Source organism: Nestor notabilis, unplaced genomic scaffold (assembly GCF_000696875.1).
Source record: "Nestor notabilis isolate BGI_N333 unplaced genomic scaffold, ASM69687v1 scaffold4424, whole genome shotgun sequence".
NCBI classification, from domain to species: Eukaryota; Metazoa; Chordata; class Aves; order Psittaciformes; family Psittacidae; genus Nestor; species Nestor notabilis.
Genome location: NW_009926732.1, coordinates 1 through 25,361, shown reverse-complemented (window position 1 = coordinate 25,361; position 25,361 = coordinate 1). Strand labels below are relative to the sequence as shown.

Here is a 25,361-nt window from a genome sequence, read left to right as displayed (position 1 = left end):
GCCAGTGACCCCGGCTGAACTGTTCCACATTGCTGGGAAGATCAAAGGTGCAATATTCCCTCAAGGTTTCATCTGAAGCCATGTTCCCTAGCCCCTGACCATGTCGGTTTAACCTCCACTGGATCCTCCCCTGATTTTTCAACATCCCTCTAGAACTGGGAGGAAACTTAATCTGTGAGCTACATACCGAATTGGGCCTGGTGTAGCTCAGTGTGAAGTTTGCCTGTTTGTGAGGAGAGGACACTGCTAGCACCCCACTTCACTTGACATATATTGTCATTCCCAGGTCTCTTCCAGCAAGGCTGCTACTCAGCCAGTTGGTTCCCAGCCTGTACTAACCATGTAATAAGTCCATACCACAAAGAGAATTTTATTCTTCTTGTTGGTCTTGTTGGTCCAAAAGATCCCACTCAAGATTTACCATTTGGAGTGTCAATTGCTCCTCCTTATTTTGCAACCTCTTGAAGTAAGGGGAGGATGTATTCCGTCTTCCATTTGCCACCAGCTACCAAATACTGAGCCTGGTAAACATGCAACACTCAAATCTAATATTCCTTTCACCAGGGCACACTTCCTCAGCTTCCAAACAAGAATATTGCAGGACACTGTCAAAAGCCTTCCCAGCCCTCCTCATCCATATTACTTTCTGCAGTGAAATGGTTAACTATCAAACAAAACCAGTGGAGAGCAAACTATCCTTAGTAAATCTACATTTGCTGATCCTGATCACCTTCTTGGCCTTCACATGCTCAGAAGCAGTCTCTGAGAGGCCATGACACATCACCTTCCTGAGACAAAGTTTGAGCTGCTCAGCCTTTAACTCCCTGGATCCACTTTCTAACCTTAAAGAGGCACATCACATCAGCTTTCTCCCTCAACAGTTATCAGTGACCTTTCTCTACAACAGTCTGTCACAGATGATGGACACTTGCCTCACTATCTCTGCCAGCTCTTTCAACACCTCTTAGGGAATCCTATTGCATGGAATGGAAAGCTTTCAGCTTTAAGTGTTCTTGAACCTATTGCTCCTCCAGTGCTTGCTGGCCCTCTGCTTCCCCAACTGAGCTGGTATGCACAGTCTCGGGGTCAGGCTTTGCCTATGAAGACTAAAGCAAAAGTATTTCAGTTAACTGCATCTCACCCACCAATAGGATGTCCATCCCATTCAACAGCAGCCTAAACATTTTCTCTAGATTTCCTTTAGATGATGGAATCCCTATTTATGTTCCTTGCTTGTTTTAGCTTCAGCTGAGCTTTGGCCTTCCTGTTATCACCCCCATAGCCTAAGCAATGCTTTTACTCCTCTGTTGCCTTTTCCTGGTTTCACACGGCTTGTTAGAGGCAAAACTACATTGGGGAATGGTGTGTGCAAAAACATCTACAAAAACATGAGACATCTACAACACAGCTCCAAAATATGTACATTCACTTTCAGACAACCAATAAAGCAGGCCCATTTAAACGGCGAGATTTTAGCTGTTTGTTTCAAAAAGCTCACTTTGTATAGTAAAAAGCAATTCTAAACTGAGAAAATGACTGGCTGTGATCAAGCAGAACAGCAACGCTTCATCTCTTATCTCAGCAATTAACTTTTTCCCTTCCTACCCTTTTTATAAGATCCCCAGACTAAAGATACTGAAAATGCATTAAAACAGTTGAAGAAATTCCAAACCACAAAAATACTTCTTTCCTCAAATCAGTGTTAATTTGTTACTTAAACAGAGCTATTTTCACTTTAACTGGATGTCTTCAAACATGATGATCCAAGATTTGTGTCTCCTGCAGTGCCAAATCTCTGCTAGGCACAACATAATGGATGCCTCAACTGTGACATAAAAGCTGCCTATTAAACCTACCTGGGAGACCTGCACCAGTCTTGGCTTTGCCTGCTGTACCCCAGAGGTGCTCACACTCTCACCTACCTGGTGTTTCATTCTGTAGATTAAAAGGCTCACTGTGCTTGTCTGCCCTTTTGCTAGCCCTCTGCCTGACATAAGAAGATGGTATATAGCAGAGAGGGAAGTTATTCCAGATGAAATGTCACATTAAAGGAATTGTCACTTGACCTCAGCAAGCAGTTTGTGGGAAAAACTGGCACACTTTTACCTGCATGCACAAGTCGATGAACACAGAGGAAAATAACATGTTTTGTTCTTCAGGATTTTCTTTGCCTTAACACACTGCTGTGAAGTTTGTGCACAAAAGCTTTGCTGGTGTATCAAGTCTCCACATAAAATCATACAATCAGCTAGGTTGGAAAAGACCTTTAAGATCATCAAGTGCAATCATTACCCCAGGACTCCCAAGTTCACCACTAAACATCATCATCACCTTCATTCATTGAAAGATAAACCACTTTGCTGATAATTATAACCCATGGATATTCAACGAAGTGCACTGATGGTAAAACTAATTTATTTTCAGATACATAAGTTAAGCCCATATACTTTATCTTGATGAAGTAGATCTTTTAACTATGTGGGTTTCTTGTTACTGCTCACTTAGGGTTTAAAGTTGGGTATCACCATTTTGAAACTGAAGTTATTGCTGAAGTCCACTAGCTAAGTCCCAAAATTCTTACAGGGCTAAACCACCTTCTGATCTAAATAATGTTGAGTTTTTGTCTAATCACACAGACTATATTGCAATACCTTTGGCCTACCATGCTACTGTTAAGGCATACAATTTACATGTCTTAGTTTATACACATAATTTATCCAAATTATTCCCACCTCTGTAAGCCTCTGCTAAGTCAGAGCCACAAACCAAAAATATACGTAATAGTAAGAAGTTCAGACAAACCAATGAAGGGACGAATGGAGCAATGATTCCACCAACACGGGAAAACATGGAGCAGGCACCCATTCCAACATTTCTGAGAAGAAAACAAAAGTCATTAGTGACATCTGCATATTGAAAAGGGCCACTGAGCGAGGAAGAAACCCCACACTTCAGTCATGACCCCAACCACATTAACTGACAAAGTCAAATGCAAGTGAAAGTATCCCAAGACAGGAATTAAAACATATGTTTTGTGCTTGGAAGCAAAAATCCCTTGCATGTTCAGAATTCTAACATACATACACAGAGGCATAAAGTGCATAACTGAAAGTGCAAATTCAGTTAATGCATCTTCTCTGCCTGAAACTTTGGCTAAATTCCTTTATCCAAATCCTATTTATGAGCAGATTTGCCCATCCATGAAAAACTCCACAGTACAGTTTCAGTGGTGACAGATCATCAGCAATAACACCTGCTTAAGATATCTAATAAAATTGCATCCATATGATAGATGCTTCTGTCTGCTCTCTCAGCATAAGCATGGGGTACTTCTGCCTCTAGTTAGTGAAACCTATGGCCTATGAAACATCAAGTTAATGTTACAAAGCTTATTGACCAGTCATCTTTCAGTGTTGCTGATTAAGCAAGTATGAATGTTTAATAGAGTTGTGTGGCTTATAAAGCACTGAAAAATTTAGATATCATTCATTAAAAAAGTATCAGCAATACTACTGTTATCCTTATTAGTGCAGAAACAGCTGTGAGCACACCAAGCAGCCAAAGGGCTATTTTACTGTTAGATAAAGAATAGGGTTAGTCTGAAGAGAACACTTCAAATCTGAGGGAAGAGGAAATGAAAAGATGAGGGAAGAAGTTTAGCATGTAAAACTACATATAATCATTACATGTAACTAAAAACTTCAAATTAAAAGGTATAGTTAATAAAAAAAAAAGTAAGAGAAGTAAAGGTGATCAGGTAAGAGACCAGAAAAAATTAAGACCTTAAAATTAACTTGTATTACCTGATCACTGTGGGATAAAGTTCTGATGTGTAGATGTAGACAATGTTAAATGCAGCACTGATTGTCAGTTTCCCCAGCAAAGATAGAGAACGACTATTCACCACTGCGAACACTCCAGTATCTGACAGAGAAAATGTGATCCCTGTAAGGCTTTTGAGCACTCAAATACATTTCTGTAATCATTTCAATTGCGTAACAGTATGGAGTGAAAAGGAACCCATTGAAGAATCTGCTATGGCAGCCAAGCAGTTTTCTATTAAAGGACAGTTTGTCCAAGGTGATCTATACCTTCAAGTACAGAACAAAACATGGGCTTGATACTGTTTGTCAGAACAGCCAGTGCTTACTCACACCAGGCACATCGGAAGACACGATACATGCCTACCAAGGAAGGCTACAGAATAAACCACTACTGCTTTGAATAAATCATGCTTAGTAGAGACTTGCTTCTGCCCAGTTAGGCATTTCACTTCCTAAGGCACTTTGCTCCTGGCCAACTTCAGTTCAGCACACAGATGATTTCCTGAGGTCTCACAATCCTGTGCTCTGAAAATCTCTTTCATATATTGTACTTGGACTAATATGCAAAATGTACTTGATATCAGGTACCAGCCTAACCAGAATCTCTCTGAGTCTCTGCTCTAGCACCTGGAATACTTCTGGAAACTTGAGTTGCTCCTCTTGTTTCGTCTATTAGATCTAGAGTAACTTTTGCACTCTATCGTGTTTAATCTGTCTGAATCATGCCTCAAACCTTCGCAGCTTTCTCTCTCCTTACAGCAGGTGTTATACATGCACAAATCTTACAAGCTGAGATGAATTTATGCACCTAGTTTTAAAAGGAAAAACCACTCACGGAATAATTTTGCTTCTATCCTTTTGAAGAAATCCAGAAATGAAAAAATGAACACAGTGTGTCTTTATGAAAAAGACATTTCATTTCACATTTCTGAAAGACCCCTTGCTTCAGAAGATTTTCAGACTTCTCTCTTGAAATGTATGTTGCCACATTACTAATATCACAGTCACACCAGTCTTGAACATTACAGAGCAGTGAGGAAAAGATGGAAACTTGCCCCAAGATTCAATTCTTAAGATCTTTTGACATTGGCCTTTCACTTGGGGAGATACATGCAAGTTGCATGTGGACTACTTACACCAACATATTATTTGGCTAATAGAGATAGCCCAAGAAGCATCGTTCTTTGGGATTAAGTCAGAAACACTGGAAAGGAGTGACTGATGTGATCAGAAATACAGGGCAGAATCCAAAGACAAAAGTTCAAATCCAGCCCTTTCCAACAAGTTTTCCTTAAGATCTTAGGAAGGTTGCTGCTTAGCCTCTCTGCAAGTTACTTTCTCTGGCTTCAAAAACTGGGACTCACATGTGGTATGAACCTAATCTAGTAGCAACCATCAAATTCCTAGGTTACAGGATGCTGTGTTTAGCAATTCTTATCACATACTCCAGAAACAAAAGGAAATATTTACCTTTCTTTTTAGGAAGGAACATGACAATAAGACAAGCCAATCCTCCCAGGAACAGAAATGCACTCAGTGTTCGCTTCCGACCAAACCTGATGTGCAAGGATAACAAAGCTTTATTCTGCATTAGATCTGTAGTTTGCAGAGCAATGAGTCCTCTAAATTCATGTTGCCTCTTTATTTGCAGTTGGGAATCCTGAATGCCATCTCCCACAAACACTTCTTCTCACACTTTCAAACAGACTTCAACTGCCCTCTTAAAATGAGCACCAAGAAGTCTTTATATGCAGTGGCTTCCAATTTCTAGGATTTTGATTTGCATCCCACTGTGTGTGCACATTTGTAAAGCTCGTCAGGAGACCCAGAGAGAAGAGACTGGGAGGTCAATTCTACAAAAAGTGAAAGACATTGTCCAGAGTATCATGGCTCAGGAAAATGCTGAATATCTTAATCAACGGCTCTGCTCACATACTAATGCACACAAGCAACTATTACCTGAAGCCATACGACAGCTTCAGTTGAGTTTAGTTGCAACCGCTTTGACCTAAGAGTGGAAATGGGGATTATGAGACAGAGGTGGGAAGAATGCCATCTTGTGTTAGCATGGGGTTAGCACAGCTCGGTTCGACTGATCCAGGGGATCAGCATCATCTGAGCCAAATTCAGATGGCTCATTAGTAAGTGAGCTACCGAGAACAAGTTACACTTTATTTGAAACAAAGACATATCAATGGCACCTTCAAATTGAAGCATGAAGCCCCACACAACAGATACAAACTAAGAGATCAATATACAGGAAACCTATCTCTGAGTAAAATTATAACAAAATAAAACCCCGACTGGGTTTAGGTTAATAAATTTCATACTTACCATTTTTGGTTAATCAAGTAAATACAGATTGGGTATGCTGGGATTTCTATCAACCCTGAAAGGGCTAAATTGGCATAAATACTTCCACCCAAGTCACCCACATTTAGGGTAAGACCATAGTAAACCAAGCTGCACACAAACCTGCAAAAGACAGAAAAAGAATAAAGTCAGAGCTGCCACTTTGCCTGCCAAGCACTGCTCTGGCAAAATCACCATAAACTATATTTAGAGTTTCAGAAGGTCTAACATGTTACCCTACAAGCATATCGGGCTTCCCAGAGAAAGAAACCATTTTGCCTCTGCACAGACCTAATTCCTGACTTATTACTCAGTTAAACTTAAGACTACACTTGAGATGAATATGCATAAACCAGAATAAAGTTAAAATATGACTATGATTATATTATTTGACTTGAGAAACTATGTCTTCGTCCTTTTTGGTTTTATCAGCTTCCACGTTCATCCATACTTTTCCAGTTGTGTGTAAACGCTTTCTCTAACAGTTCAGATAACACTTCCACCTTAATTTCTACACTCTGGTCTAGTTTTATTCATTCCCATCTTTTAATTTTTCTTTTGTATCACCGCTTGGCTGTCATCTTTACAGAGCAGAAAGGAACAGGTAACTAACTCATTTTGCAGGAAATCAGCAATTCTCATTTAAGGAACAGAAAAAACAACTAGCCTGCAGTAACCATTTGAAAAAGCAATAGGAAAACAGCTCTGTGTTGTCTGCTGACAAAATGCCATTTGTTTTCTTCTTAATCAATACATATTCCTAAAATATATGCATTATAAAAGCAAATGTACAAAAAGAAATGCCAGAGGACTCACGTACCATGTCGTACACAAGGTTTATTTCAAAGTAGCAGCAAAAGACCTCAGGACTAGCAGAGCTATCCATAGCAAAACAGGCACTTCTGGAATTAGGCTTCTGCTGGTGACTACAGACAGCATCATGGGTTGAACATGTTCATATGACAAGGTAGGCTACTGCCCTGTTAATGGGCTCCTTACACACAAAATCCAAGAATAATCCATGTGACTGAAAGTACTGACACAGCACCGGACAAAGAACTAACTAACACTAACGTCAGCAGCCTTTGATGGTAAGAAAAGATGAGGTAGTTCTCGACTAATTTGAGATTCTCAAAGCATGACAAAAACGCAGAGATAAAACATCTCACAACTAGACTCGCAAAATGGCTTGGTTAACTTTGAGGGTAAGAAAAGATGAGGTAGTTCTCAACTAATTTGAGATTCTCAAAGCATGACAAAAATGCAGAGATAAAACATCTCACAACTAGACTGGCAAAACGGTCTCCTGTTAGAAATGCACTAAGGAAATACTATAATGAAAGGATCCTCCTTAAGTACAGTGTCTCTAATCATACAGGCTAAGCATAACCTGCAGGATGAGCAACATTTTCTCTCAAAGACTTAAAGAGGCAGCAGCAACACAGCTGGGCCTAGAAAGTATTTCAAGTACCAGGTAAACATCATGATCAAGGTGCGTCCCAAGAGAATCTTGTATCGGAACAGGTCCAAGAAGCTGCCGGCCTCTCTGGCGCTCCTCTCTGCTGGGAGTTTTAATGAGAAAGTGCACTTCTGCTTGCGGTTCCTCTTTGCAATGAGGTAGAGGGCATCTTCTGCTTCATTCAGCCGGCCTTGGGAATAGAGCCAGCGGGGAGACTCTGGAATGAACCTGAAACACACATACACACAGACAGCTTTAAGATTTTTCTTTCTGTGAGGCTGGACTTGCCCATGGAAATAAAGCTGAAATACATTTTGGTGTAACAAAGAATTTTTCAAGCAACCCTTCGGTATAAAATTCACTTACTGAAATACAGACAGGGCATGTTGAAAGGAAAGGGAACATAAGTCATACGCAATTTAGATACCAAGAATTACACTGAATGTATACACATATACACGTACATATATGCACAGTACTACAAGTTACAGTATCATTAGGACCCTGTCTTCAGAGAATTAAGGATTCACCACATTATTACAAGTAGTAGAGGATGTTTTTGTAACACCAACTAGTTGTCTTCCATTTCTCATTTTCCAGCTTTCCCCCAGATTCTCTCCTGTAGACAGGAAGGCAGAGGCTGTGCAAAGGTCATGCTCTTGCTCCCCATGTGCATTGTTCACTTGATAGATCTATAATTCCAACACAGCCTACCAAACAAATCTATTACTTTCAGATTCCCAGAAGTAATTTAAACTTTAGTCTTTTGCCAGAAGCTTTTTAAGATTTTTGCCTCTGACCAGAAGTCACATTTTTCCTTTAAATTTAAAGGAAAGTGAATCTGTGCTTTTATAAATGAAAAGAGCTTTGAAAGGAACATGCTTTCTTTCCCACAATAAAACAAAATCTGGTAGTATTTTCTGCACAGAGTAATTTTTAAGCAATGTAGGAGGGAGGCAGTGTGAAACTTGGAATAAAAAAAGTCCTTTCTCATACTAAGATAAGCCTCTGAGCACAGTTCTGAAGTCCCGAGAATAAGACACTTGAAAAGACAGTATGTATCAATCTGAAAGTTAAAATACTTTTGGTGGCCTCAAACACCACTAAGTTTGGAGATATCAGAAGTGTCATCTGTGCCTTTTACTTCATGAACAGCCTCTAAGACTCTTCCTTAAGTTCTGATGCTTCCTTTTGAAAGGGTGTACTGACTCTTTAGCAAAGAGTTTTATTCAACTAGTTACTGAAGTTAGAAGGAAAAAACCCTTAAGTTTAAATATCAGCTGAAGTTATTTTCTTCTTTCAGTTACTAAGATTTTACTGTCAGGAAGTATGTAAGAAGAGAACACTGCATCATATAGGTTTCAGTGCTGGAATCCACAAACACAGACCCCTACTATCTTAATAAAGAAACCTCCTTCCTATTCCTTCCTAATCACGTTTGAAAAAAAAAAAAAAATAAATAAAAGGAAGCTGCCTATTTTTTCTTTCACATTACCTTTAAGACTATATGTGCAAGGAATTTTGATGCTGTTCCTTCTGTGTTAGTGTAAGAGAAGCATCATTTTATCATAAAAGATATAGAAATATTTTTGTGGGTTTAAAATGTATATACTGTCTTGTATCATACCAGACCAGTTCAAATCTACGTATACCAGTTAAAGAATAGGATGTGCTTCTACACCACTCTTGAGACTACAGTAATAATGCATATAGAATACAGTGTACATTTACAGTTTCAAATACTACAGCACTACTATTTAAAGAAAGTACAGAACATGGGGTGGTAGAGATTGAGAGAAATACCTTAATTACACCAGTTCATGCCATCCTAGAGAGGCACCTTGACTTAGTAGTTTGGTTTGTTCTATGGTTTTGTTTCTTTTTTTTTGGATCTCTTTCTTGATGAAACTCCGTTTGAAAAATAACTTACAGAGAGAGGAGGAAGACAACTGTTCCTTCCAGGTTAACCACAACAGCCAGCGTCCTCCAGGAACGAATGAAGTACCCTAATAACGCATACTGGGCAATTCCCACAGCAAAGAACAAGCCACCAATAGATCCTAGCATAGAATGAAAACCAAAACAAAATGTTATTACTCCTTTAAGGAATATTACTGACTCTCAACACACAGAATCAGACACAAACTAACAGTTCATTAAGAGAAATTCACTCAGCAATACAGGCAAAACAACAGCTATTTGACCAAAGAATATTGTGTCCTTCACCCATGCAGGGCAGAAGTATTACACCTAACTGCAAACATCAATACAAGTCCAAATTACTCTTCTGCATCCTCCTCACCCAGAGCAGCCCCATAAGCAATTGAATCTTGTAATTCCAAATGTAAGTATGTTTCAGCTTTCTATGTGTAAAAATAAATACTAAAAACCATTAGAAAACTGGTACTTCTAGAAATACGTAGTATTCATTTGTAGCTCTCATGGTTTGTAAGATACCCTATTTTAAGAGAGTCTCAGCATAGCACTTTTGGACCTTGTCACAGACTGGACAAGGCCCCAGAGCTGTAATGGAACAATTTATACACATCATATCTGAAGGACAACTTCAACCCTAACAACCAAGACAGTTAAGGGTGTCAATATCTTCTGTTCTAAATTCTAAGGCTGATTACCACATGGCAGTTGTCTTATCTTCCCATTATATAAAAGCACTTTTGATTTCTTTTTGAGAACTGCCAGGAATGAAAGAGCTGATATTTAGCATACAAACACTAAACTCCATTTAGCACAGTCCAACATTCTGACGGATAGAGCTCAGCTATCGTGAACTTTGGATAAGTATTTAGCTATCTGACATTCACAGGGGATGTTTCAATTGGACCTTTGTCAACTTCAGTGATGCAGAAATCTGAATGGCCCCAAGTCATCTACTGTGTTTGTCTAAGGCTAATATTAAACAAAGCAAGAGTCAGACTCTGGTCACACAGATGCTCAAGTAGAGTTAAATTTGCAGCTGCTATGGTGTTAGCTCTGGTGTGTCAAGTGGTGCGTAAGACTGAAACCTATCTGGCAGTAAAGACACTGGCACTCAAACTTTACCTGCTAATGCCCAGTAGGCAGTACCCACACACTCATTTAGCAGAACAAAGGCCACCAGTGACATCCCACCATTCATCATCCCTACCAAGAAGCGAGAGATGGCAAAGAATTCGTATGAGGGTGAGAATCCATTTGCAATGGCAAACAAGATGTCAAGAGCAAAACCTAGAAAACAAGGCAAAAGGTTTCATTTCAGAAGAGTACCTAAAGAAAACCAGAAGCATTTATCAGTATCTTTAAGTTCTTTGGCATCTGTCCTAAATAAACATAATCAACAACTACAACACAGGTTTGGGAAGAAATTTAAGTACCTATAGTCAGTATCATAAATAGGGGGACACCAAAGGAGTGGTTTCTGACAGGCAATGTGCAGTCCTGAACCTTCAAATTCAATTCAGAACAGATTTTTTTCATATCCTCAGAATTACTGTCTGGCTCCAGTTAAGTTGGTTTGATATTTCTCCCAGACGCAGATTAAATATATGATCAAATATCTCCCCTCACTCTTGGAAAGTAGTCTATGCAAACTAGAGATGAGAAACATTACCAGAAGGCAGTATATGGGGAGTTTGCACTGCACAGCAGGCCCACCTTTATCTGCTTTGAATGAGGTTGTCTTTAAGAAACAGAATCTGTTTTTAACTCTACATGCTAATCCATTGACACACAACTTCATAAATACACCCATAAAACATGAAGTTCCAAATTTTGTTTGATCTGGGGACAATAAAAAAAGCTTTTGAGCTTTAAAACACAACGAAGAACACACATACATAAAATTTACCTCCTGTTTGCATGATTTAATAAGTACAGGAAATCCCTAGCAGATTATACATGTAAGAACATTGCCAACAAGTTACCAGGAATATTCACTGCAACCTGTGGAGATCTCATGAGCATGATAGGCATGACTGTAATCCCTTATGGTATGATTCTTAAATCCAGAACACCTCCCAGATATTCAGACAAATATTTGGGATAGACAAATATTGACTAAATAGACAAATATTAATTTCTTGTCCTTATATTCCTGAAGTATGCTGGAAGGACAAAACAAAACCAAAAATTACAGCATATGATTCACTACTGCATATTAAGCTCTCAGCAGAAACTGGTCTCTTGCCACTTCTTCAGAGCCACACCACCTCCACTTCATTCATTTTGTTAGGTGGCAGTGGTTACCTGCAAGATAGACTTTCTTCCTCCCGAAGCGATCAGAGAGCTGGCCAAAGGAGATGGCTCCAACAAACACACCACTGAAGTAGAAAGAACTGGCAGCGCTCACTTTGTATGATGTGTTGCCGATTAAAAACCACTGGATGGAGGAAAAAGAGTGAATTAACCAGAATCCGAGCAGTTCAGCAACAGCTAATAGTTGGAGGGGAATGACACATACTTTAAGGAAGATCAAACTTGGTATAAATATCCTGAGCATCACATTCAGTCACCAAAACCAACTGCTGTCTCCCAGACTCACTGGATGGTACTAACCAATTGCAGAGTTCCCCCAAATCATGAGCAGTCGATGATTCTAAAATCAAGGACAGATCCCTGGGAATATTGTCATTTTTGCAGCCTTCTCCCACTCTCCCTTTTATTGCCTTTTCTCACATAAATCTGAGATTCAGTCCTACCTCATGACTCTATGTAGGTACACTATGCAAAAATAAAAATTGTGATGTATGTCCAAAGATAATCCTGTATATGCTCCTCCTTACAGAATCACAGAACAGTTTGGGTTGGAAAGGACCTCAAGATCACCCAGTTCCAACCCCCTGCCATGCGCAGGGACACCTCACACTAGACCATGTTGTCCAAGGTTCTGTCCAACCTGGCCTCGAACACTGACAGGGATGGAGCATTTATCACTTCTCTGGGCAACCTGTGCCAGCGCCTCAGCACCCTCACCATAAAGAGTCTCTTCCTTATAAGCAACCTGAACTTCCCCTGTTTCATGTATATGCTTATATAACTCTTTACAAGAGCCTTGTCACTGAGAAACATTTTGGTAGTGTTGGCCAAGTCTTCTGATATTGCAAATACTCATCTCTTTTATGGTGTACTTGATGTCATTTCCAGTTCTTCTCCATTCCAAATACAAACCTGACCTTCACATGTTTGATTCTTACAGACTTTATATCTCGGGTTGAACCTGACAGGAAATTTCGCCCCCCTCCCCAATCCGTAGAATGAACATATGCCCTGCTCTCGCTGTTCAAAAGTTATGGAGTTTTTAGAATACAAAAGGAAATATTGTGTGTTCTTTTTTAATACTCTTCTTGCATCTTGAGATAATGTTTCCTGTCAGTGACACCCAACTTTTCTTCCTTTGCTGGTAAGCTGGTGATTATGTCATTATCCCTGCAATAACACTCTAATCTTCTCTTCATAATCTTCTCTTCCTCTACCAAAATCCCATTAGATATCCTTTCTAGCAAAGCTCATATTATTTCAAAGCTCAGTTATGAACTACTTCACCATGAGTGCAGAGCCATGCAATTAAACCTCACCAAGATTAGGAAGCTAACAAAACAAAATCATTCAGAAGCTCCAAGAAAATAACTTGCTTTGTCTCAGTATATGCTTCATTTCGAATTGTCACTTTAATGGTGAGGTGCTTACTGATACAGTAGGTAATTTGCCCATAAAGCATCAACACTGACAAAATTCACTTCTAAAATGAACCACGTGAACACAAATCAGTTTTTGAAGCTTCTCTAGTTTTTAAAAACAATTCCCAGAAAAATACATTTGAATAGTAATAGCATATGAGATTAATTTTATCTTGAAATCACATGGTCAGTGTGTTCTATATGAGTTAGAAGAATCAGGCCCTAACTTTTGGGTATAAAAAAAAATAAAGAAGCTGCCAACACTCAAACTTGGTGACATAGACGCTTTCTGGATCATGCAGGGATTAAGGGACAATTTGGTTGCAAAGCAATATTTGTGCTGCAAATCTCAACAGCTAAGCAGCCCTTTAAAGGGCTCCAGGCTTTTCTTTTCTACATAAAGCATGTTACATACATATGCTTGATATTCACAACTTAACCTTTTTACATCAGAATATTTTTCAGTGTCAGTTTTCAATGGTCCTGTTATTAGTAAGTGATGCCACAAAATATGCATGAAAAACATCCTCCTCAAATGTAGAAAAAGCTTCTTTATATATCAGTAATGAAATTAGTGATGAGAACCCCCAAATACGTGAGATCTCACTTTTTTAGCACATAGCTTCTAAATATACTACGCATTCGACTAACAAGTTTTGAAGAAATGTATTTTTAACAGTTGGAAATCGGAGAGGCAACAAGATTTTATACACATAGGCCTTTACTGAGAAGTATGTTAAAGAACTACTTTAACAGGATCCACAGAAGTTACCTCGGGATTTCTTTTTGGTTTGTATTTTTCAAGTAAACTTTGTTCTTTATCTGCATTTCTTATTTATGCAACTAAAATGCATAAGAATATTTATAAAGTTTAAATCCTAAAGCACTCATAGGCTCCACAAACATGTCTGACTTGTCAAGTTGAAGATTCTTGGATAAATAAAAAGTAAAAAAGAAAAAGCTTGGAGAAAGTTTGAAAACCTTACTGAGCTTTAAATGATGCTTAAGAAATTCCACCATCCATTAAGATTTTAAATTAAATAGTGGCACAAGTACTCATATTCTCTTTATTACCAGAATGAGCAGCAATACCTGTTGTACATAACTGCTTGGAGCTATTCCAAAGCTGGCAGTATTTATTAATATGTTCCTAACCAATAAAGGTAAGTGCTTTGCAGGACTACTTCAGATAGCATTAATACCTGTGGACAAAAGCCCTGAATTACCAAGTGATACTACACCCAACTGTACAGCTCTAAAGTCAGGTCTCGCAACAGATGCACTCAGGGCTCTTTCATGGAAGAATCTGATATTAACAGATACTGAAGGGCCCAGGAAGGGCAGGTGTTGCACAAATCAGTGCCAAGTCTGGAATCATTTCTGTAGGGACTGTGGCTAGACCATGAAAGAAAACAAAAAACACAGAGGCCACACTAATAAAGCTAAAGCTTGTTTTGGGTTAGAATGGGGGGAGCTGCTTTGTCCACCTGATTCCCCACTGACCACATCTTCCCTCATATCTGGAGTTGCAAAGACTGCAGAAGCATCTTCCTCTCTAGTTCCGCCACTGTTTGCTCACTGCATAAGGGATGCACTTACATGCATTTGACTTTAGCAAGAGAATCACAAGAGATGGCCAAAAAGAGCTCAGGGTCCACAAAGGATTTTGACCATGCTAGTACAATGAATGTCATGATTCCAGCTCAACTGTAGAACCAGGCTACAGGATCATAACTTTGACATGGAAGAGGTGGGAAGTTTTGGAGCAGAACTTTGCTCAAGATCTGCATAGTAAAATAGAGCTAGTTTTTGTTCCCGCTACAGATATGAGCAGATTACCTGTTCTCCACCTGGAGGTAGCGCCCATTTCACTTGTTAATCAAAGCACGCATTAGTATGACAGCAAGAAACAGTACAACCAGCCCCCTGTTAGCAACCCAGTCAGATTTCCTGCTCACACATGAGGCAGCAAAACCCATTTCAGACTTACCTCAGAGACTATCGACGTGAAGCTGCTGCCGAAGTGTACGTGCTTATGCACCTCGCTGCCATTGGCAGTCAGAAGCCATTCCCCAAAAGCTCTCTGCTCGCTCACTGACTGGTTGCCATGGCTCTGATTAGCTGAGAGCTCCTGGAGATCCCAGTGGTAGGGAGGAGTTGCACCCACCAATGCGATGAGGATGGCTTCGGTGGCCACATAGAGCTGGCATAAAAGACAAAAAACATCAAAGATGCTAAACATGATTCCTCTGCAGCTGCATCAAATCAGTATTAAGAAATATTTCTATTTTATATTCACATTCTACCAATACAAGGTGCCATGTATAGCCCCCATCTACCAAATATCACACACTAAAGAACCACAACAGAGTGGTTCTTGCACTTTTTAATCTGTTGATTATTTGAGAGAAAAGAAGTTCCCCTCCTGGCACCATCCCCTCAGTCAGAGGCCCCCTAACTCTCCCTAAGAGCAAGTAAACCTCCTGGATACTATTAGTACTAAGGAGATAAAAATAAAACTGTTATTTAATGCAAGTATATTACTCCGTTGTATCCTCTTCTTCCACCTGTGTTGTTCATTTCTCTAATTTGGTATTTGGAATTGATCTGCTCCTCACTGTCCCTTATTTAATCTTTCCCAGTTTTACCAAAGTTAATTCTTTCCCACTTTTTGATCTTCTGTGAACCTGTTTTACTCTTAAAAAAAGATAGAGGCACACATGTGAATATGTATTTTTTTATGTATCTCTACATTTGTACTGACATGAGGTCTTAAATACAGTGAATTAACAGCTGTGGTATTGTTTAGAAAAGAATAAATAAAATTGCTGGAAACCAGACATTTCAAGCCTGGTATAGAGCTGCCCCACTGCTGATTGTGAATGAAGAGTATTCACAGGCCACATTACAACTCTGTCTTAAAACCCACACAGTTTTAGACCTGTTTGAACACAGAAGGGGCATGAGTTCTGCAACACAAGACATGATAAAGGCTGAGAGACAAAAGGAGTTGCTGGTAACAACACAAAGATCCCCTACTCGCCAAATAAAACCACCCTTGTCTCAAGCCCTCACTGTGGAACAGTAACACAGCACAGTATCTCCTGATAAACAAGCAAACAAGAAGTCTTGTCACTTCTCCTGCTTACTATGTCTTCCATTAAAAAACCAAACGCTCAGTCATGCCACTCCATTCCTCAAACCCCACACCTGAATGCAGTCCTTGCTCTGCTCCTAGCATCTCCTCCATATGTTCTTGGGAAGAATGTACCTGCAGAGATGTGTTCTCTCAGAAGGCTGCTACAAAAATAACTCTCAAAACTGGAAAGCCCATAGATAGGTACAAAAAAAGAAGTCTGAGGACCTCTGAATTCTGATGCAAGCACCACTAGGTAATCTGATTCTGTTCTGTACAGCAGTTACACCCAGATCTAAATGGGAATTACTACTAAACTAACAGAAACCCCCCCGAGTTACCTGAAAGCATTTCTTTTCCATTAGCTCCTTTTTGCATTCTACATGATAAACTGTGGCAGGAGATAAATATTTTTTTAAAAAAATCAATCTCTCTCAACTTTTTAGTATGAAATTATTGAATAATCAAGAGGAATTTAGAAGAAAACCCACAATCTCTTAACTCTGTTATTAAGCTAAAGGACAACTTCTAAATAGACTATAATGAAAAGTAAAAGAGCCCATCTGGGAAAGAAAGCAATGACTAAGATTATATGGGGAAAGAGGTGTTAAAAAGCTGAGTGTCTATGTTGCTAGGGATGTGTGGCTACAGTACTCAAGACCAGTTTGAAATGAGAATTCCAGGTCATGAGCTGTGGTGCATCCCTGTGCTCTGACTCAGACAATTCCGCATCAGGACCAAGTGATAACATCCTTTGTCTTGTGAAATAATAAATATATTTTTGAAGTAGTTCAGGAAATGAAACCCTCCAAGCATTTGGTTTAGAGAATGCAAGCATAATGCTTTTCATTTTTGCTCGAGGTGACACCCACCCCAGCTACGGAAAACGAAATCAAAATATAAGTGATTGCAGCACACAAAGAAACACTACAGATTGTTTTCAATGAAAAAAATTCACCCTTAAGCATCTTAGCAGCTGCAGTAAGCAAGGATATGTAACAAAGATAGAAACACTTCCAACTGACCTGTTGCATCAGGAAATGTATGAATATGGAGACACGTTTTGATGTTATCCAATAGTAGGTATATTCAAGAAAGTTAAGTGACATTAATGCCAAGACTCCTCAGTTGAACACCAGCTATACAGTTCTACCAATACCACATCAGGAGTGCCACTCCACTCTTCTTATGTAAAGAAGGACTTCTTTAAGAGGACAAAGCAAAAAAAGTGCCAGAAGTTCCCATTCCAGTCTACAAATACACTACAAACCAGCCCTGGACTGAACTGTCTCAATGGCATAGGATAACATGAACAAAACATCAGGAGCTGCTGGTAAAAAAAGGCAGAAACTGTGGTCTGACAGGTAGCAGGCACAATGTAGTCCTGCTTCAAGAAGCAGGATTATTCTTCTGTCTGCACTTCATCTTTCTCTCCCTATCTTGTTAGCCTGCTTTGGCTAACAGTATAACTGAGTCACAGCTTCATAAGAGGCCAAAGTCCTCACCTTAGCACACTGGTTTGGGACACTGCTAAAGAACAGTGGGTGAGCATCGTGGTCTCACAGAGGGAGTTCTCCCAAGACTATGAGGAAAGCATGTTCTCGGCTGTGCCTCGACTTCCTTGCTACCAAACAACTAAAGCTTTTAACTTCATAAAAAGATGCAACAAAAGCATAGACTGTATGCTAAATTTTGATATTGCATCAGAAGTTTTTGCTATTTAAGTATCCAGACAAAAAAGGACATTGCTGGTATTTACTGCATGCAGTTCTGGTATCCTCAGCATTAAGAAGGACATGGAACTGCTGGAGCAAGCCCAGAGCAGGGCCACGAGGATGATTAGGAGCTGCAGCACCTCCCATAAGAAGACAGGATGAGAAAGTTGGGGGTGTTTAGCCTGGAGAAGCTGTGCGGAGACCAGACCTCAGAGCAGCTTCCAGTGTCTGAAGGGGGCTACAAGGATACTGGAGAGGGACTTTCCATCAGTGACTGGAATGATAGGACAAGGGGTGATGGGTTCAAACCTTAACGGGGAAGTTCAGGCTGGATATAAAGAAGCTCTTTACTGTGAGGGTGCTGAAGCACTGGCACAAGTTGCCCAAAGAAGTGGTAAATGCTCCAACGCCAGGCTGGACAGAGCCTTGGGCAACATGGTCTAGTGTGAGGTGTCCCTGGGGCAGGGGGTTGGAACTGGATAAGCTTAAGGTCCTTTCCAACCCAAACCATTCCATGATTTTATGACGTGCATAAGCTGCACATAAGCCGCACATAAGCCGCGCAAGCATAAAGCTGGAATAAGTCTCTTCAGCTTGCCTTACCCAAGGATCTCAAAAAACTTCATTGTGCCTTCCAAGACAAATTCTTAACACCCTTTCCTCTCAGAGCTCACCAGGATTAGCAAAATAACCAGGTGAACATGATGTTTAACCTGGTTAAGTCCCAGACTTAGAAATACTATTGTAAACAGACAAGACCTAGGAAACAGATGCTATTGCTCTAGAGAGAGTCCAGTCTCACTGGGCTGACAGTCTTAAACAGCAAGCAGGTTTTACTCGATGCAAACCATGAACATGAAGCACTATGATAACTCTAGACAATATATATAGGTGTATATAACTATATAGTAGGTGTATAATAGTTATATTAACTACTCTAGAAAACTCTCAAAAGCAAGTTGATGATGTGGTTTGCTAGTGGAAAAACACAGGTAATTTATTGCCTACAAAACATAGGAAGTTAGAGACTGTGTGTACACACGGGCAGGGAAGAAGGGAGATAATGTGTCAACATACAAATATTTTTAATCCATAGTCTTGCTAAACAGTAGAATTATGCCTGTTAACTCCCAGGCTCATCTTCCAAGGGACAGTCTGGCTAGGTGGACTATCTCAACAGTCTAGCAGGCTGAAAGACATCTTGACTAATGGCAGTAGATGGGATTGCTTCACTCTCATTGAATCCAAACACTATCCACTGGACAAAATATTTTATGTAGCAATAACTTTATTGTTACCAATCTAAAACCATCTCCCCATACATTTTACCCACACTTCCATACAAAGATGACAATCACCATAGACACAGTGCCTCCCAGGCACCTTCCAACCCAGCTGTTAAAAAGACAATGCAAAAGCAAATTCAGCCACAGCTACAGAGCCCTAGAGCAAGTTCCTTCTGACAACTTCACACTTTACACAGCAGGTAGCCCTTACTTTTTAAAATAGCTTCTCTTTCTTTTTATTTAATAGACACAACAATCTGCTTCCTTCCCTCTGTTGCTAGGCCTTCAGAATGTCTACTTCCCCATGCTTCTTGCTGTGCCCATCAGCAATAATTCCATCAAGATCTTTACAACAGCACATTGAACAGGCATCTTCTAGGACTACACAGAAACTGAAGTCAGCCTTGTAAGTTAAGCTGCAAAAACTGACTGGATGGATGTGTTGATACAGATATACACACAGAGAACATGTGGTTGCAATGCCTGAGTGAATCTAGTGATGATTACAAGAGCAAAAGACCTAGCAACTGTGAATGACACTTCAGAACCACCTAAATAATGAGCTCAATTACATGTGCTTTGCAGTTCAGATGCAGCTGAAGGTCTTAAAGCTACAGTTCATGTGTGATGCCTCAAGCTTGCTCTGACCACACTTTCCCCCTGCATACAAGACATAAACTGGAGGATACACTGGTTTGGATTAAGAGACAACATAATTTTGAGGGAAGACTGAGATGTAGGGAGCTGATAAGGTATTCATGACACCCCATCCCCCTTAGGACGATTTTTGGAAAAGTGATAGCAAGTTAGCTATTTAAAAGAGTCTTAGCATCTAAATCATTGAAATTAAATATAACAGGTGACTGAAGAAGTACCTTTTTTCCTTCAAAGATGTGCCGTGTGTAACTGGAGCAAATAGGTCCAGGATGGGTCTTCACTTAGAAGTTCCACCAACTTTGAGGTAGAGATATTCTTAGCTAAATGAGTAGCAGTATCTCTTTCAGTGTGATTAGTTTACATACTTACACTCACCTTGCTCAATTTTCTTCCCATGCAAGAGTAAGCTATACCAGAACAACGAATTATATTCAGTGATGCAACTACTCTAAAAGGCTTCATCACTTGTGCAAGGAAAGTAACACTATCCTTTAGCACAAACATGTTCCAAGTAAGATGCAATGCACAGCTTACCTCAAGAAATAAAAATCTGGGCCTCTCCTTTTTATGTCTGTATTCATGCCATGTTTGAAACCACACCTTTGTGTAAGTAGCTGCACATTTGACACATTCTGCAATTTTCTTGAGAATCAGAGGGACTTAAAACTCTTACTTCTCCCATACACATGAAGAAAAAAGCCAAAAAGGAAGGTACACAGTGATTCTGTAAGTCTTTTTTATATCTGCCACCTTGCTTACATTCCTTACAGGTACTTATAGTACCTTATAGTATACTAAGGTACACTTCAAGTAACTTTGGGTAAACAGCATACCCATCATGAAGCCCCTGGAATACCTTCATCACCTATACTATCAATTTGTGCAGAAGCCATCTTTTCTCTTCATTTTAAATTGTTCATTACATTTCAGATTTGTTTTGTACTTTCTGTTCAGATAAAGCCCTAACAGAATACTCAAGGAGTGGGAGTAAGCTGCCCAATTTATGATCACTTCTGGCTATTTCAAAGAACAGCTTAACAGACTCACACAAGCATAAGTATTAAACTAAGATTGGTTGACAAACTACTTTATTACCATCATTAAAACTACAGAGTGATGTCTCATGCCATTAAAGACATAGAAGGGGGGGGGGAGGTAGATAAAAAAATGTCACGAAACAGTCATAGCCTTGTCAAGAAACAAGGCCATGCCTGGGATCACATCTCTATCCTATCTGCAGACAGACACCCCTACTTCAGAATCATTTTGGGATTAGCCTGCCTTACTTAAGTCAGATGTGCCAGAATCTGCTTTTCCTCAAATCACTTGTGCAGCTGGGCTGATTAAAAGCAGCTTTCTGCATTGGGATATTCCAGTGATAGATGTCATATGAGATCTTGCTGCCAACAGCAAAGAGATATTAGCAGCACCACTCATTAGAGCTGCACTGCATCCAGAATGCCTTTGCCTTAAAACAAACTATTATTCAAGGAACTTGATGTTACTGTATTAACTGTTTTTCCATCTTCCCTTCAGTTAGTAATAAGTTGGAGGGAAACACCACCTTGGTAATTATCCAGACTGCTGTGCAATACACATTACTCAACTTCAGGCAAACCCTTTTTCAGCTGTGCAAACAATACCTCCCTTTTCAACTCCAATATGTTTTAATACTCCTTTTAATAGAGTAAGAACACATTTCCATTCTCAGATTTCTGCAGACACCATTCTTTAATAATGCTTCAATAGAATTTCTTCAGAAGGTAGTGAACACCTTTCTAGTAACCAACAGGTATCAAGCAATGACTCTTAGTTCAAAGTAATGTCCTAAGTATTCTAAGACTTACCAGCTCCCTTTATTCCTCCCTTACTCTCTTAAACATACACTGGAAATGCAAGACTAACCCAGCCTCTAATTTGTATTGTTAGTCTATCCCTACATTCTTTCAGGTAAGTTCTGTCTTCAGGTAATTCCATAGATTTCAGGAAAAAATGTTTCTCTACATTAACTGATGTCTCTCCATTATGAAGATATCAGAACTTCCCTAAAAGTCTTCCGAAGTCCCATTAAGTTGGTAGTGGCTAAGCCAGGATTACCTTAATACAGTAACAGCTCAACGAGTTAATGAGTAACAGCAGCAGGTAGCAGAGCAATAATACAGATCAGCAAAGAAATGAAAGCAGCAGCCCTTAAGCCTTACATTTAATCTAGTTTTACTCTGATGACATGCAAATCTATTTTTCTGACTGCAAGCAACCTGGAGGTTTTTTTGCCAATGTCAGTAAGCTCATTCCACAGGTCGAGTACCAGTTCCCTCGAGCCCATGTGGAAGAAGACATAGCTGTTCAGTACAGCTTGGCTGAAAGAAGCTCTGTGAGCTAAACTATGTTTGTAATTTGAATTCAGAGTCAAGATACATCAGCATATCAGTAACAGTACATGGCAGAAATAGTTCACTGGAGAAATCGATGAGCAGAAAACCACTAAGATGATGGAAAATACCTAGAAAGTATGAAACTCAAAAGATCAGAAAGATGCAGAGATGAAAAGGCACAAAAGCCTTCAAGGAAAGCAAGAACATCTGCTGGGGCTCTTATTAGGCAGGGAAAGCAGAGTTTAAGCTCTGTATATTAGCATCAGTGATGAAGGCACTAGACACAGTAGACAAAAGCAGTTCACACCCATATGGTATCCTTACATCTAAGTTATGTAGAAATACTTCTTATACTAATGGGCAAATGTGAAAACACAAATCAACTGAGGCAGAATGTGGGAAGGGACAGGGAAACAAGCAATTGTGCCTGGGCGAGCTTCCTTGCATGCACAGCTCTTGTCCCACCCATGTGGTGATAGTTGGTGGGTGCAGGAGTGAGGAAGTTGGGACCCCGAGCCCAGGTGGGGCTACATAACCATATCTGACCACAGCTCAGATTCAACCAGGGTATAAATGGAGCCCCACCAGAGAGACACGTGGAGTCAGTCCTCCTCAGAGCAGTGAGCCTGCAGTCGGGGACTCTCCCCTTGGGTCAGGACACCATGCAAGGTAACACGAGGTTGAAAGTAATGCGTAATTACTCTCCCTTTTTAGGTGAGAGTGATTGTGCATTTTGGATCATTGGCCATAAAGTTTAAGAATCAGCAGTGTAGTGACAAGTCCATGTGACATCCCAAATCTGTAGTTAATGTTGGTGGAGCTTTAAGTTTGAACAAAAATTTCATTTAGCCTCAATTTATTGGTTCTGTGACAGCAATAAAATTGAATAATCAGGCCATGGCAGAACCAGTGACAGAGACTAACAGTTCTTCTGCAGCCAGATGCTACACCTTACCCACTAAAGGAGCCCGTGATTACCTAGCTCTATGGTGTCACATCGCAGTGACAATATATAACTTGGCACCGATAAAGGAACACAGAAAGCAATCAACCACCCAAGCAGGAACCAGTTGTGCAAGTCCAAATCTATTCACAGACTGAAAGACAACAAACTTCACATCTAAATCCTTTACAAACTCCTGCACCTACATGATCTGAAGCAAAGAACCTCTATCAGTCAGAGGATGGTCCTCATTGGTAAAGTTCAAGAATTAAAGATAACATGGGAAGAAAGAAAAAAAAAAAACCTGCAAAACTGCTACCTTTTTCCCTTTAGTTATTCTGTATTAGTGTCAGGATTTGTAAAGATCTTTGTTTACTTCTGCAGTAGAAATACAAGCTAAACCAATAAAAAGAAAACAAACCAACAAGAGCATTAAAAATCAGCTGACCTGTGCTACTTAAAACTCTGGGAATACAGAGCACTGGTTGCAGCTCATTCCAGAACACAACCAGCACTGGAAGAGAAAATAACTATTGCTTCCTTAATCCCTAATCTTCAGCGAGCATACAAATTTTCCTGCCAGCCAGCCAGTAGAACAAGCTCCAAGCAATGTCTAATTTTAAAGGATTAAGCAGCTAAATCAGTGGAGTTTCTCAAAGAGAGAAACAGTAAGAAGAAACAGAAACCTACAAAGCTTTTGCTGTTCCTCACTGTAGCTTTGCAATCAAGCACAGAGTTAACAGCTGACAGGACCAGGCATCTGAATTTTCTTTAGTCACAGAGTAATAGAATCTGCTTCTTACTACTTCTGTCTGTTCCCTAGCTGCCCAGAGTAGAACACTGGGGCTGTTCAGCCTGAAGAAGAGAATCTGTGCAGAGACCTCAGAGCAGCTTCCAATATCTGAAGGAGACCTACAAGGATGCTGGAGAGGGACTCTTCATCAGGGACTGTAGCAATAGGACAAGGAGTAATGGGTTCAAACCTAAACAGAGAAGATTTAGGTTAGATATAAGGAAGAAGTTCTTTATTGTGAGAGTGGTGAGGCACTGGAACGGGTTGCCCCAGGAAGCTGTGAATGCTCCATCCCTGGCAGTGCTCAAGGCCCGGTTGGGCAGAGCCTTGGATGACATGGTAGTGTCAGGGGGGTTGGAACTAGATGATCTTAAGGTCCTTTCCAACCCAAACCATTCAATGACACTAAAGTTCATCCTTTCTTCCCTCCTGCAACTGGGTAGGTTTCCACAGTGGCTGTAACCCAGCGTTCCTCAGCCTAGCCAAATTCACTACAGCTAAGTTTTAATACTGAGTAAACCAAACCTCTCTCAGATTCAAACTATACTTTATATCTGGACTTGACTGTAGAGATGCACATATTATCCTCATCTTCCCTCCCCACCCCAAAGAGGCAGGCACAAAGAGGAAGCAAAGCTGGAAGTAAAGACAACAAACCTGGTCGCAGAGCACATCACTTGGTCATGAAGTCTCTGAACAACATTATAGCACTCCACTGTTACTTTGGACTCCATTTTTATTATGAAACTTGAGAGTCGGTTTTGCATCTCACAGATTACAAACATGACTACCCAAAATGTAAAGCCTTGTCCAAACACCTAATGCTGAGACACTGCCCCTACGTCTTAAGAGTTAAGACAAACCAAAGTACCATAAACCAATCACAGCCCATCAGCTGATTACATGAGAGCTTCTGCACACAGAGGTACTGGTGACCTGTGCTTTCCAAACATTTCCACCACAAACAACCTAGAAATCACTCCCCTAGGCCACCGACTCTAGCTTGTGCAGGATTCCCAACACACGCTATGACAGCAGTTGCCGTCTTCCAGTCTAGTTCATGGAAACCTCAGTTTAATTCCACTCCACTGCAGCTGACAAACCGCACGCTCCCAATTTGCTCACCGAGCAAGACAAAGCATAACCCCA

General features: G+C 40.1%; 1 protein-coding gene across 1 annotated transcript in view; it reads right to left on the bottom strand.

The window, feature by feature from the left end:
• Window positions 1-15,549, bottom strand: part of SLC22A15 (solute carrier family 22, member 15) — a 19,524-nt gene extending 3,975 nt beyond the window's left edge. Inside the window, exons 1-9 of the mRNA XM_010013690.1 lie at window positions 15,298-15,549; window positions 11,878-12,010; window positions 10,696-10,860; window positions 9,566-9,695; window positions 7,648-7,863; window positions 6,159-6,299; window positions 5,295-5,380; window positions 3,804-3,924; window positions 2,803-2,875 (exon numbers count right to left, since the gene is read on the bottom strand). Of these exons, the coding sequence (XP_010011992.1) occupies window positions 2,803-2,875; window positions 3,804-3,924; window positions 5,295-5,380; window positions 6,159-6,299; window positions 7,648-7,863; window positions 9,566-9,695; window positions 10,696-10,860; window positions 11,878-12,010; window positions 15,298-15,549 (1,317 nt within the window). The remainder of the gene's footprint in view (window positions 1-2,802; window positions 2,876-3,803; window positions 3,925-5,294; window positions 5,381-6,158; window positions 6,300-7,647; window positions 7,864-9,565; window positions 9,696-10,695; window positions 10,861-11,877; window positions 12,011-15,297) is intronic.
• Window positions 15,550-25,361: the final 9,812 nt, after the last annotated feature.